Below are 14,495 nucleotides of genomic sequence, written 5' to 3' on the forward strand. Positions count from 1 at the left end.
TGTGAGTTTCCCAGGGACTGTCAACCACTTGGTTCTCACTCATCTTATTTTATATGTGGAGAGCTGAAAATATCAGGAAGGACCTTCCTCTACGTAAACATCTAACCCCTCAATTTATTCTCCCAAGCCCCCTTGCCTCCAGAGGATATTTACTGACTCGGCTTCCTGCAGCATTATTGTCTGACATGTTTACACATCTGCCTATCTTGTATGATCTGCAGGATTTCAAATTCCCATTAAGCACAGACTGCATTTCCTTTATTAATTACTACAGCAATATCAAATGTTGCATTCTCAGAATATTCTGTGGCTATCCCTAAGAACTACAAGCAAGGAGGAGAGAGGGGTCATTCTCAGGCCATTGGAGAGCTGTCCTGTCCCCACAAATTTGATCCTTCTCTGGAACAACTCAGGCTCAGGAGAGTGTCCCGTTTAGGATTAGTTTTACTATAATTGAAGGATACAAATCAGAAACAGCCAAAAGAAGAGATGCATGGGACAGAGTCTAGAAAGTTTCAGACGAGATTGGGCGTGTTCAGGGTGGTATGGCCGTATGGTATGTTTTAGTTATGTTTCTGGTCTAGAAAGTCTCAAACATGAATCTTCAATCATTCTTGGAGGAAGTGACCCTCCAGCTTTGACCTGTCAGGCATTGCCAGTGAAGAATGCTCTGCCAGATTGTGGTGCCCAGAGCTTCTCCATAGGCATGGTTGATCGAATCCCCACTATTGAGCTCAGCTTGCAGTCCCTTGTTCCTCGAAGAGGCCAGGCTGATACCATGAGGCTCCAAGGCCCAGTGCTCTCATTACATGGTATTCCTGGTATGGCCAGTCCTCACCAAAGGCTCTTGATGTGGCTGGCCCTTCCTGAGTCATCTTCTGATGCTAAACTATCAGGCATGGAAAAGGAGACACTCCTGTTCCAAGAATTTGGAGATTATCTCTCAGGAACCAGGAACAATCACCAGACCTTTCTTTGAACTGAAACCAAATTCTTTCCTACAAAACCATAAGCTTTGGCACTACTCATAACCTTTTAGGTTGTAGCTAATGGGTTCCATTCTAGTGCCACAGCAGTTCCAATAATACATGGCTGACTGACGCTAGTGTCTTTCAGTTTCAGGAACTGGAGACAAATGAAAACAAACAAACAAATAAAAACCCATAAGCTTAAAAGATTCCAAAGGATTGCAACAAAATAAAGCCATGCTCAAAATAAAATACCATTGTGTGGTAATATCACACCATTTGTGTGATATGGGCAATAAAGACAAACTCAGATCAAATCCATTGCATTTAAACCAGCATAATTCCTCAAACTTACCAACTAAAGGAATTTTTACCAAAAACACAAGTCTCTGTTCCAGAATATATGAAGTGACATCATTTCAACCTGTGGGCCTCTTCAAGGTGAGGACTGTAGTTTAATGATATTTATGTCTTCTAAGACTAGCTCCAAGCCTGGTATGACATATAGGTGTGGAATGGAATTGAAGAAAGTTTTCTTCACCAAGACAAAACTATCCCTGGGTTTCTCAGAACAAATACTGATCTGGAGCTTCCATTTCCTATTGGCCTCTAAACACAGGCCCTGTAGAGTTACTCTGGCCTAGAAGCAGAGTTGCTATGCTAACAACCGTGTAAGATCCTTTGTGAGCTGCCACAGTGTTTTAAAATTGTTGAGCCCTAACCCTTTTCACACATTAAAAGTTTTGATTTCAAAGTTTTTACCTTGTCTCCACGAAAAAAAAAAATGGATCTAGCATCTTTGAGCTGTCTTGACCCTTCCAGGCTAGACAGGGTCACAGTTCTACCCAGTGTCTGTGCTGCCTCCTTAAGCCACCATCTTTGAAGCTCCCATCCCAGAGGACTGGATTAAAAGAAATTGGAAATATAAATATTTCATGCCACAGGAGCCAGCAACCAGGGCCAGGCCATGATCTTTATTGGCTCTTAGCACTGAACATATTGTCAGGTCCCTTCTTTTGTATATAAATGCAAATAAAACATTAAGCTATGAAATAAATATGGGACAAAGCAACAGTTTCAATTCTTTCCTTGATACTTATTTTGGTACAGTCTTTGAAATATGAAATTCTTGCTTTGCCAGGCCCCCGCTCATGCTTTACCATTTAGGGGGTAAACCAGTACCCTACTCAGCAAATGTTACCTTTGCCTCCCCTGCCGGCCCTGGAAGGAGAAAGGCCTGCTTGACCCCGTCGTGGGGAGCACAAGCATAGTCTTGGTCCTCAAGAAGGGACAGGGCCTGCTAGACTCTGCCTGGCAGGAGAGATGGGATTCTTCCCCATCCCACACACACTGCTGCAACTGAAGCTCAGGGTGTGTGTGCGCCATGCCCTCCACACAGCCTCAGGACATCATCCTGCCCGGTGTGTGCCCAGGTTCCCAGATGCCCAGGCCTCCTGAACCCTGAGTTCTTTCTCCTCACAGCACATTTTTATGATAAGTCTCTATTACGTGGATTGCTTTTTATCTGTATTGTGATTATTTAGATTTATTCCTTATTGGAATGATGTAAGACAATTATCTGTGGCAAGTTATAATTTCACACTTAAGCCATAAAGTAGAAGCCTGAATCTCTCTGTTGCCACCAAAGCCCAAAAATAACTCCTGAAAACCAGAATAACCACATCAGGCAGAGTGAGTTCACCGTAAAGACCTCCCAGCAGCCTTTCCTTCCTGCTTTGCTGCACCCCACATCCAGAGACCACATACAAAGCTGGTGCCCCAGCCTCTGTCCCCAACCACGGGAGGTCTCACAGGTTACCTCAAATGGGTTTCTACCTCCTCACATAGGAAATGGTATTGACATCCCATGGTGCTCACGAAACATGACAACAGGGCTCTGGACAGACAATGAACAGCAGGACTCTGGATCAGACAAAGCAGTTGAGCATTTTTCCTACAAAAGGAAGTACTTTTCACAGTTAAGTAACAATAGGGATAGGAGGAAATGAAAAAATGCCAGAAGAAAACAAAAACGAAATTTCCAGCTGTGAGCTAAAAAGAGATGGAAAAGCATCAAGATGGAAGACAGCAGACAACGCCACACGGGGCCCAGTGCAGGTTCACAGAGGAGTTTCAAAAGCGAGGAGCCTGTTGTTTGCCATGCTGGCAAGGGGTCCCAGGCCGCAGTTCTGGAGGAGCAGATCTTCTGGGGTTGGACTCATATCCAATAGTTGGGGCAGGGAAGAATTAAAAGCCCTGAGAGATGCCTTGGGTTTTGTTTCTAGTTTTGTTTTGTTTTCTTCTTAACATTTTTTTCTTTTCCCTGGTTCACTGGGTATCAGCCACACGAGTTGCTGTTACTTCACAGCTAAAGCTGTTTTGTTCAGGTCTTCACACGCAGACCCAGTGTTGTTGTGGCATGGTTTTATCCCCTGTGTTCATTCGAGAAGGAGATCGGAAAGGCAGGGCTGTGGATTTTACTTATACTGTTCCTTCAGGGCCAAAGCAAGGTAAAGAAGAGACCAGGAGTGCAGTGAGGTCAAAGAATGGGCCAAGGTGCATGCTGGCTGGACAGGCTCACTGACCTGAGACCAGCAGGAAGACGGAACTCAGGGGTCAGCAACCCGGACCAAACACTTGAGCACAGTGTGAGGGACAGAGAGTGTGGGCTGCATACCTGAGGAAAGTCTCTCAAGGGACTTGGGACATGACCAGTCAGACCAGAGGTCCTGTGGCCATCACACCAAATGCCATTCTCAGAGCCGTGGTACTGAGAGTGTGACTGAGCCAGAACCAGCACCCTCTACTCACTCCTGGGAGTGTGTCAATCATGCAGACACCAGGGCAGAATCGACTCCAGGATGGGGTCCCAGGCTATCTTGTCAAGCTCGTGGGGCCACTCCTCCACAACCTAAAGTTTGAGAACGCCTGACCAGAAGGGTCAGATTTGAGAAGCATCACATTCTCATGAGCTTAAGCAGGTTGATAATGTATCCTTTGGGAAGCTGAGAGGGTTACAGTGTGAGAGGGACTCATAGATTATTCAGCCCCGGCAGTTAAGGTGGCAAGTGGGAGGTAAGAGAATGCATCAAGTGCACAAACCATATTTGAAGTAAAGAAAAAAGTTGTGCTTTTTCCTGCACAGAGACACATAGAGCTATCTGTGTGTCAGCAGTGAAATAGTGTATAGTGCACACAGGTGCAAAATTGCCAAAGGCTGAGGAGGAGCAGCAGCAGGAGAGCTGGAGGAGGTGACACTGAGTGGTCAGCCCTGACAGTGAGTGGTCAGCAGCGGCAGCAGCACTCCCTGATGGATGGGGAAATACGGAGAATGCCCCAAGGCCTGCCAGTCTGTGTGCACAGTGCCCAACTCGGCTCAAGTTGGCTTAATAGCTACCGACGGGAACCTCGTGGGGAAATAAGGCGGAGAACATTATGTAACGTAATTGTATGGTAATATCCATATACATGACACTGTGTCCTAAAGGCTACCAAATAATAAAGTGTATAGTACGTGATTTATATGATAAGTATCATGGGTAAATTTTATGATAACATGCAACATTATATACTTATAAATTATATGTGATTATATAATAATTTATATTGAAGTATTGGATTTACTGTTTATTTAGATAATTGTAGTATTAATTGAATATACTTTTCCAACATAAATATGTAGGATTCGATAGAGCAAGTTGTAGGATGATTTAAGGGTTAAAGCTTGAAGTTTTTTGGTAACTGCTTCCAGTGAACCTCAGTCTTTGCATAATGTCGAATTCTCAGTGGTACAAACTGGAACCAGCTCTAGCACTGCTGCGGCCACGTTATTGACACTGTCTTCACCATGCTGTAGCTTTTCCATTGTACTTGCCTTCTGGCAGACTATATAATTCACATATTTATCGGGCTGGGGATTTAGCTCAGCGGCAAAGCGCCTGCCTGGCAAGCGCAAGGTCATGAGTTCGGTTCCTGGTACCGGAGGGGGAAAAAAAAAAAAAATTCACATATTTATCAAATTTGTTATTGTCTGAGCTCTGGGATGCAAACTCTACAGGGCAGGGATTTTTGTTTATTGATTATTGATGCCCTAGCACTTGAAAGTACCCCTGGGCTCAGTGAATATTTGTAGAACAGATTAATTAATGAGAGTAACTCATATCATACCAGTATCACAGGAAAGCAGGTATTTTACTGAGATCTTCCTTTTAATCAGTATGACACTGAGCTGCCAGCACAGAGTGTAACTTCAAGAGTTATGTCTATGTTGCTATTTCCCTCTGGCAGGAGGGAAACAAGAATTTTGCAATGCCAAACGTCGTCCTTGCTGTTTTTGTACAGAGCCCAATTGCAGCTATGGCTCAATCATAACCCTATTTTTTGTTTCACTTTTGTTAGTTAGAATCAGAACAATACCTTAAAATTAATAAAGTATTAGTCAAAAAATGAAAAACCATAACCAGCTATAAATCCCCCCACTTAAGTGCACAAGAGCTGTAAAGGTTGAAGCATTGTCTTTGGGCTCGCCCAACAAATTGCAGCTTTGCCTGAGGCAGTGGAGAAATGTAAGCATGCACTTGCCTGGCTTTTGCACAAAGCATTTTTAAAATCTTTGAAGCACTCCATCGTGGGCTGAGCCTTTTGAAGACTAGATTGGGACAACTTTAAAGAGAAATTCATAAATTCAAGTTGGCATGACAATAAGGGAAAATGGAAACTGTCCGAAGCTTGCCCAGCTTCTAGACTATAGCAAATGGGTTCAGTGGGTCACAGGGAGACAGCCACACTGTGCAGCCGGTCTGAGGCGGACGTTCGAGCCTTTCCTTTCATATCAACAATGAATCACTCATCAGAACAGTAATATTCTACGCCGCAGCAATTCTATTCCCCACACCTCAGGAACAGGAGGAAAGCACCAGTAGTGTACGAAATTCTTATTTTTCTAAAATGAGAAGTCATGCAACAGACCAAGGCTGGAAAGTCCTCAGATGGTAATTTTGGCTATACAGCACCTGAAAAGAGCTGGGCCTCCCGATCCGGTGCCATGGTGACAAAGTGACCAAGAACAAAGGGGTCAGGCTGCTGCCAAGCCTGAGAACACCGCCTGCAGGTCAGGAGAGAGCCATTCTGCAAACCAGCTGGAATCTCGCTGGAGCCCACAGACTTGAGACTCCAAAGAAATTATTACATCTAAAGTAAATTAGTTCACGAGCCCAAGGTTACTTCCTAAGTGTTTAAACCCTAGAGGAAGTGCTTTGCGGTGTTCCCAGGCTAGTATTAACCTCTACCTTCAGAGGCTGTGTGGCTCAGCCGTGCCATAGGAAAAGGAGCTTGCCATCCATCAGTTGGGAAAATTGTTCATAGGTTAAACAGAGAAATTAAAATATTTAGTACTCTTTTCCTTCCTCAAGACAGAAAAATATCCTTGCTAATGGACACCAAACCAAGCATTTCTAATGGAATGTGGGAACATTATGTGTTAGCTTTCATAGAAGTCCCTAGTACAGGGAATTGAGACAGCCTCTACAGTCCCCGGATGAGCACCTCCCACTTCCTGGTATGGCGGCCATTGCTCCCCAAAACAGGCGCAGGTTACAGGCAGACGCGGAGGGCACTCTAAAGAAATATGCAAAGGCATGGGAGGAGTGTCCAGAGAAGGCTTGTGACTGAGATATTTTTGAGCAAATCGTCTGGCCAGAAAAAGGCAACTATTATCACTGTTTTGTTTTTGTTTTATTTTGTTTTGTTTGCTTTTTACCCTCAGCCCCTTTCAAAGCAAAGCCAAAAAAGTAACAAAAACAAAAATTTTGAGTACCTATCAGAATTTAAAAATGCACAGTAGCTAGTTTCTCCCTGACATTTTTGTTGTTGTTTTGGGGTTTTGGGGGGGGGGGCATTTCCTGTGAGACAGGTCTTGCTATGTAGTTCACGGTGGCCTGGACTCACTATGTAGCCAAGGCTACCCTCAAATTTGAGGTAATCCTCCTGCCTCAGCCTCCTGAGTGCTGAGATTACAGGTGTGCGCCACCATGCTTGGCTCTCTCCTTGACATTTTCGGAGTATTCCCTGTGTGCCATGAAAAAAGTCAAATGCTTCATGTACTGTGCATTATTTCATTCCAGTCTCCCCAAAACCCTTAGGAATTGGTCCTCTTATTAGTTCCCTCATTTTTCAGGTAAAGAAATAGGTTCACAGAGGCTAAGAAGCCGTAGCAAAGCTACACAAGTAAGAACTGGAGCCAGCGTCTGGTCTCTACCTTGTTTCAAAAGAGTATGTGTGCTGGCCAGTTCGAGTCAGATTATTTTGAGTTAGATGTTTCCTTGAGGATGATAGCTCATTAGCCAGGAAGCAAATGTTCCCCAGGCTTTATGGCTATCGGCAGCGTGTTGGAGACGTTTATTTCTCCAAAAGTCGGCAGCCCGAGAACGTGGGGAAGGACATCCTCCCCGCCGCTTGTTCCGCATGTTCTACTACCAGCGTATGTGTATACATGCAATGTGATGTCCTTTCTTTCTCTCTGCTTCTCCAGATCTTGATCGGAGCCGTCATTGCCATGGGCTCAGCCGACAGGGATGGCCGCCTGCACCCAGGGGATGAACTCGTCTATGTGGACGGAATCCCAGTGGCCGGCAAGACCCACCGTTACGTCATCGACCTCATGCACCACGCAGCCCGCAACGGGCAGGTGAACCTCACTGTGAGAAGAAAGGTGCTATGCGGAGGTCAGTACCCAGAGCCACAGCGGGAGTCGGGGCTAGGTGGTGAAGGGCTTTTCTGAGAAATGGTGAGGGCACTGGAAAACAGTTGCTGTTATACAAGAAAGAAACAACGCAGATATTCCCAAAATAACTATGGTTTTGAAAGGAGACTGTCACCCCACTAGTAAAAAAATCCAGGCAGTCTTTGAGGCCTGCATTTCAAATGCAGCCATTAAAAATTTCTAGCCAAGCCCGGGCCTAATTTGATTCAGGTCTGCTCTTTGCTCTTTGGTGGATGTAGTTGTAAGAGGAAGATTATAATAATGGAATATACACCTTTTGAAAATGGTTCTCATTGCGTTTACAAACAAAAAGCTATGATATTTTGATACCATAATAAGGAATCCAGAATGGAAAATTAGCTCTCATTGTAAAGCGTGATAAAAGGTAACAATAAATGGTTACCCTGCGTAGAAAACTACAGCACTCACTTGGAGAAAACATAACTCATATAGCTCCAAACTTATGAAACAGATGAATTGGGGATAATTATTCCCTTACAACCACTTCCTTGGCTTCATAAAAGAATCCACTGAAGACATATTTTTATAAGTCAGCCCACATATTCATAATATGATCTAATTTTCTTCTCTTCACCATCTCAAGCCTCCTCCCCAAAAAAAGATTTATGTTTTTGAGCAATGTGCCTGTTCTAAGCCCCATGCTGCTTTTGTAATCTGAACACTGAAGGAGCTGGGGATCACAGCTCTTCCCTGAAGTACCCATCCTGAGCCCTGTGAGTCACGCAAGCAGCCTCTCCCCGTGTTCCGCTGCCACCTTCTGCCCCAGTCTTCTGCTGGCGTCTCCGCTCAGTTCCCTGACCCCCGCCCTGCACAGGGGAACCCTAAATGACCCGAGCTTCCCACCTCAGATTAGGACACTGAGGCTGGAGGGCTGGCAGCTTGCCAGGAGTCCACACGGAGTTCCTGACACGGCAGAGATGGGCTCTTGTCTCTGGAGCTCGTTTCTTCATGCCACTTTCAGTTGCCCTTCCCCATGCAGACACTGTCACTACCCCCAACGTGTTCAAAGACAGACATTTCATGAGTGTCGATACCAACACCAGGACCATATGTGCTGATCCATGCCACATTGGAATCCAGAAAAGGGCCACCTGCCCATCACAGGCTGCGGATGACTAGATTTATTCACTGGACTAAAAATCCTTTTCTCTTTGAGTCTCTAGAAACTAGATTTGAGCAAGGGCAATCACTTAAAAGCCAAGTCAGAAGAGCCATCAGCCCTCACCAGTAGCGACTGCAGTATATCTCGTATAGGATGGAGGTTTTGCTAAGAGGTGCCATTCATCTTCTGGAGTCCATGGCAGACACTTGACCCACGGCAGTAAAACACAGTGAATTATACCTTATCCTTGGGCAAGATGCCAGCAGGGAGACAGCACTTGCTTGGTTAACATTTAACTCTCTCTCCCTGCAGAGTGATTTTTAATAAAAAGTTTGCTGTGCTATATGTTCTGTAACCTAAAGATAAATTAAAAAGATACCTGATTTACAAGGAAATATACTGCAAAGTGCAAAACCAGTGCACCAACATAATTTCATGCTCCCTTTGCCACCAACTGATTATTGCAAATTAAATTTTGTTCTAATCAACGCAAGCTGTTGGAGGGTGCGCCAGCGCTGCGCAAAGGTATTCTTGCAATCTGTGGGTCACATGACTTCCGTGGAGATGCCCTTTCCTGGAGTTCTCACCAACTTTACTCTGTTCAGCTTTTGAGTGCATTTTAAGTGCATTTAATTTTTGAAATGTTCTGCTGTGAACTGCTCATTCACACCAGAAGAGGCTCCAACATAATTCAACCCACTCTTCCTTGAAAGCTTCTTTGGCATTGAAAATGATTAAGTTCAGCCAAGGCTACTTTGAGAGCAAAGTAAAGACCTAAAAACAGAGATTTGAAAGAGCATGGAGATGACCTTTTTCATAGCTGCTGTTTCTCCCAAGTGAGAAGGGACAGCTACAAATGGATGTGACATGGAGAAGCCTTTGTGAGGAGTGCTACCACTGCTCTTGCTGTTGTTGTTGTTGTTACTACACTTTCCTGAACAAGGTGGTGGGCGGTGCAAGCCCAGCTTGGGATGAAATTGTTCAAAGCTAAAGCCAGCAATCAGCTTAGACACAGACGGGGTCAGAAGAGCAGCACAGTGCAGAAAGAGCCAGGGAGGGAGGACGTGATGGGGATATGGCATTCCCAGCTGCCCCTCACCCACCTGCCTCCTGCACATGCCCTTCCTCACCTCCAAGGGAAGAGGCCTCTGGCTTCCGAACTGATGCTTCTGAAAAGGACCACATCGTTTACCAGAGACACAGACCGTTTAGGAACATTGGGCAGCAGTTGAAATAACAGAGAAGCCTGCTCTACATATTAAATTATAAAAAATGTACACGTCAAAGATAGGCAAAAAATTTTAATTAGGCCATTGCAAGCTAGATCTTCCAAGAAGAGAAATTGTCAGGTAAGGAAACAGATTGTCCAGTAGCGCCTCCGGTTTTATTTACTACCTACTGCTAGCGCAGATCTCACACCTTGGAGAGTTTTGAGAGAAGACATCTTAGCAATGCCATCTTAGCAGTGCCAGCTTTCGTACTTCGCTGGCACTTTTCCCCCTAAGGATACCGGAAGAGTAGCTTTAATTATTATACTGAAAGTATAAATATTTATATATTTGGTAGCTCAGCTTTGAGATGTTCAACCTAATGACACATTATTTTGAATGTGTACCATTTGTTCAGGAGGAGGAATCCCTGAAGTGTAAATCTGAAATTGATGTGTACAGAAAGTTTCATGACTTGATCAAAACATGTTAGAGTCAGTCTTAAAACTGAACATCTCTCTCTGACATGTAGGGAAAGTGTCATTCTTCGCCCGGTGCTGAGGAAGGGAAGTCGTGCCTGGCAGCTGGGAAGTGTGCCCACGGTCCTGACGACTTTACTTCATCCATTCTGAATTATCCCTGTCCTTTGTCACCCACTTCACTAAGGTGTCTGCCTTGGGGAGTATAAACCAGAAGTACCCATCCAAATCCTTGCAGGCTGGGAGCCCTTAACATCTGCAGGGCCATACCTTGGGCTGCCTCTGCACCACAAGGTATTGTGAGGGGCCAGTGCACACCCCCAGGTGTCATACTTCACCCGCACATGTGCCATTGCCTCAGCTGTGCATCAAGGCGAGATATGCCCATCTCCAGGGCTCACATCCCTTGAGGGGACAGTCCTGAGAGGAGGCTCAATCTCAGTCTGAAGCAGGCAAGGTCCCCCTGGCTACAGAATCCTACAGTTGTGGTACCCAATGTCTGGTCTAGAAGGAAGAGAAAGGTTCTGGTTAAGTAAGTCCCTTTGGCCCAGTGGGTTCCTCACACACTGGGTAAAAGAGTGAACAAAGAGTAAATCTGGTCTTTGTAAGAGGCACTGGGGAATGATAAGGACTGTGGTGACGTGGAAACCACAAATCCCGGCAAGAGAGCAGCCAGTACCCCGCTCCGGCTGATTATTGCCAAATATTTCAACAGAAACTGGAAATCCCTATTTCTGTAAAATCTCCCTACTTACAAACATCAGCAGTTAGTGTTAACAATTAGTAAGTAAAGCACAGGCCAGCCTTGTGCAAGCCAGAAGCAAGCCCTGAGTACGAGAGCACACTCTGGTCTCAGCGTCTCACCTGGCAGCTTTGTTGACAACTTCAGCCCTCCCAAAGGGGAACCCGGTCAGCTGCAATGATTTCCAGGATTGCTGGTGGACATCAAATGGAAATTTAACCTAAAAATAAGTTGCTTGACTTTGGTAAGTGCTGAGTGACTGAATACTGTAAACCCACTTGTGAACCAGAAGAATGAATCGGGGGATCCTGGAAATGAGGAATTTTTTTTTAATGCGCAGGGTGTTTGGTCAGTTATGGCATTTTATTGTACTATTCTGAAACAACCAGAAGGAGTTGTTGGAAGAGATAGTCTCATTTGGATGCTGATCCATGAAACAGAGATAGGAGGTGGGTTCCATCCCTCAAAAGCAATCATGGTACCAATTTTCAAGTGTCAGGGACCCAAGACAATCCCAGAGAGGACTTAGAAGTTGTTTGAACGTCTTGGTTTAAAATATACTCATTCTATAACAATAAAGGTTTTCTTTTCTGGGGGTTGAAAGAGAAGTCCAAAAGCAGTAAAGGAGTAGTCTGCACTTGTAGTTGGCTCTCTCACTGACCCAGGACCACTCGAGCTGATTCAGTCTATGATTTCCTTTTTCTCTCTAGAGCTGCTGGTACAGCCACTCCCAGCCATTTACTACAAAGACAGATAATTTGTCTTTGTTGCTGATTTACTGACAACCACAGCTCTCAACCCCCTAAAATATGACAGCCAGAAAATGAGGTCTGTCTTGTCACTGCCTATGACATTTAGTTACTGATTTGGTCCAATAACTCAGGGAGATTTTCAATTTAATGTAGCAGCATAATAATTGTTTGTTTTTCTTCTTCTAGACTATCTCTAATCACTTTATTTCCAACTTGCACAAGGACTGATAAAGGACATGTGCTTCACCAACACAATAACTTCTTGTCTCTGGATTATGTTTCTCACAGGAAGGATGCATTTTAAAGGCAAAAATTTTAAATTCTAGTTCCAAAAAGGGAAAGCCTTTGACATTGACATTTTGTTTTTCATGATCTTAGTATGTTTCTTACAAATGAAAAGCATCCTTTTGTTTATTAAAATATCTATTAATTAGGAAAAATCAAATTTATCAAATAAGAAAAACAATAGCCTGCATCTCTTTCATTCTATAATTATAAACAAGAAATTAATATTTTTGTAGAGCTGTTGTCAGCTTCCTGCTACTGTAATAAATATCTGAAATAAATCAATGTATAAGGAGAAAAGGTTTTTTTGGCTCACAGTTTTGGAGGTCTCAGTTCATGAGCTAGTGGCCCTGCAGCTGTGGACAGGGGTCAACACATCCTGCAGGAGAATGTGGAAGAGCAATGTCATTCATGTCACAGCCAGGGAGTGCAAGAGAGGAAGAGAGTCTCTGGCCACATCCCAATGACCAGAAGACTTCTCACAAGGCCCCAGCTACCAAATAGCTCACAGGCTGAGGTCCAAGCCAGTGACACAGGGCCTTTTAGGGCCACTGAAGACCCAAACTGCTATCCAGCTGGCTGCAAATTCAGCCTGTGAAGCTCAAGCTAAGAGCCTCCACTGGAGCTTTGACTGATTATTTTTGACTCACCGTGTGAGACACTTTGTATGGTTCTAAACAGAAGACAATATCTAGAAAGACCCAAAAAGGAATCACTAATAGTCACAATTTTCCACCTTATTATTCCACCTTTGAGTATACTAACTACATTTTAAGGGGGAAACAGAAGAGTCTTGTTTTTAACTATAGTATTCTAGGTGCTCGCTTCAGTTATTTTAACACAGTGCCAATACGTAGGCCCTAAATTAAAATGACAGAATTCTTCCTGGATGACAGAGTGACTTTCATTTCAAAAGCCAGCTTCTCTTGACTGCCAGCTTGATTCTGCCATATACATGTGCTTCCTTTCTGGTGGGAGTGTTGGTTTGGCCTCTGGTGAATAGATTATCTTTTGTAATATGGAATATAAATAAGCAAAACCTCCAACACCTCATAGAGATTCAAAATTCATAATTTTTTAGCCTGCTATCATTATTAGATTTGATCTTACAGTGAGCAAACTACTTTTTTTGAATGAAAAAAAAAACTTTATCATTATAAAACACTATAGAGATATGGTAGGCATACAGAAGCCATATACACCACTTATAAAGAGTGCATTTCCCATACTGCATGAAGTAAATTAATACCTCTAGGCTATTACAATATCACAAAAGAGAAATATTACCTAAAAAAAATGGTAGGGTGCTTTGTGTGAACACCCCCAGGTTTGTTAACTCTGCCCATGCCTATACACATCTAGAGCAGCATTTCTCAAAGGCCTTGAAACTTGATCCTAATTTCTGTACCTAATCTTCACCAGACATACTGGAAAAATCTTTTCCTAGGTGAGCCTTGAATATGTATTCCTTTTATAAGCTCTTTAAGTGATTGATATGCGCCATATGGTTTGGGAGTCTGTCTGCTGCTTTTGTGATCATCTTTGGTCAATTATTAGGCAACTGAGATGTTCAGTATCTAAGAGTCAGCCTTGCTCTGGATTTTCAGTCCTAACAAGAGCAAGATCTGAACAGGCAGCAGCACAGAGACTAATGTGGGGTTTTTCCTGTGTTTTCGAGAGAGAGTAGGATGGGGTCAAGAACAGGGGATATGATACCTGGGTGCACAACCCTTCAAGTGCTCTGCATAGCTGGAGGAAAGAGAAGCCAGTCAGCCAGTCATGTCACTAGCCACTCCCTTATACTTAAGAAGCATCCGCTAAGACCTTGACTAAATACCCACCTTCCTGTGTGTGATGTGTATTCCAGGGGAGCCCTGCCCAGAGAATGGGAGGAGTCCGGGCTCCATATCAACCCACCACAGCTCTCCACGCAGTGACTACGCAACCTACACCAACAGCAACCACGCTGCCCCCAGCAGCAATGCCTCTCCCCCCGAGGGCTTCGCCTCCCACAGCCTGCAGACGAGCGACGTGGTCATTCACCGCAAGGAGAATGAAGGCTTCGGCTTCGTCATCATCAGCTCCCTGAACAGGCCTGAGTCTGGATCCACTATAAGTAAGTGACAGCTTCACCTGCATTCCATTGAGGGTCATGGCTTTACTTGTTCTCACAGTAGG

The 14,495-nt window shown here is 44.2% G+C and overlaps 1 protein-coding gene across 1 annotated transcript in view; it reads left to right on the forward strand.

Annotated features, from left to right (window-relative positions):
• Magi2 (membrane associated guanylate kinase, WW and PDZ domain containing 2) overlaps window positions 1-14,495 on the forward strand; it is a 555,913-nt gene that overhangs the window by 412,560 nt on the left and 128,858 nt on the right. The window contains exons 12-13 of the mRNA XM_013510511.1: window positions 7,498-7,690; window positions 14,185-14,433. Of these exons, the coding sequence (XP_013365965.1) occupies window positions 7,498-7,690; window positions 14,185-14,433 (442 nt within the window). The remainder of the gene's footprint in view (window positions 1-7,497; window positions 7,691-14,184; window positions 14,434-14,495) is intronic.

Source organism: Chinchilla lanigera, unplaced genomic scaffold (genome assembly GCF_000276665.1).
Source record: "Chinchilla lanigera isolate Chin_1 unplaced genomic scaffold, ChiLan1.0 scaffold00009, whole genome shotgun sequence".
NCBI classification, from domain to species: domain Eukaryota; kingdom Metazoa; phylum Chordata; class Mammalia; order Rodentia; family Chinchillidae; genus Chinchilla; species Chinchilla lanigera.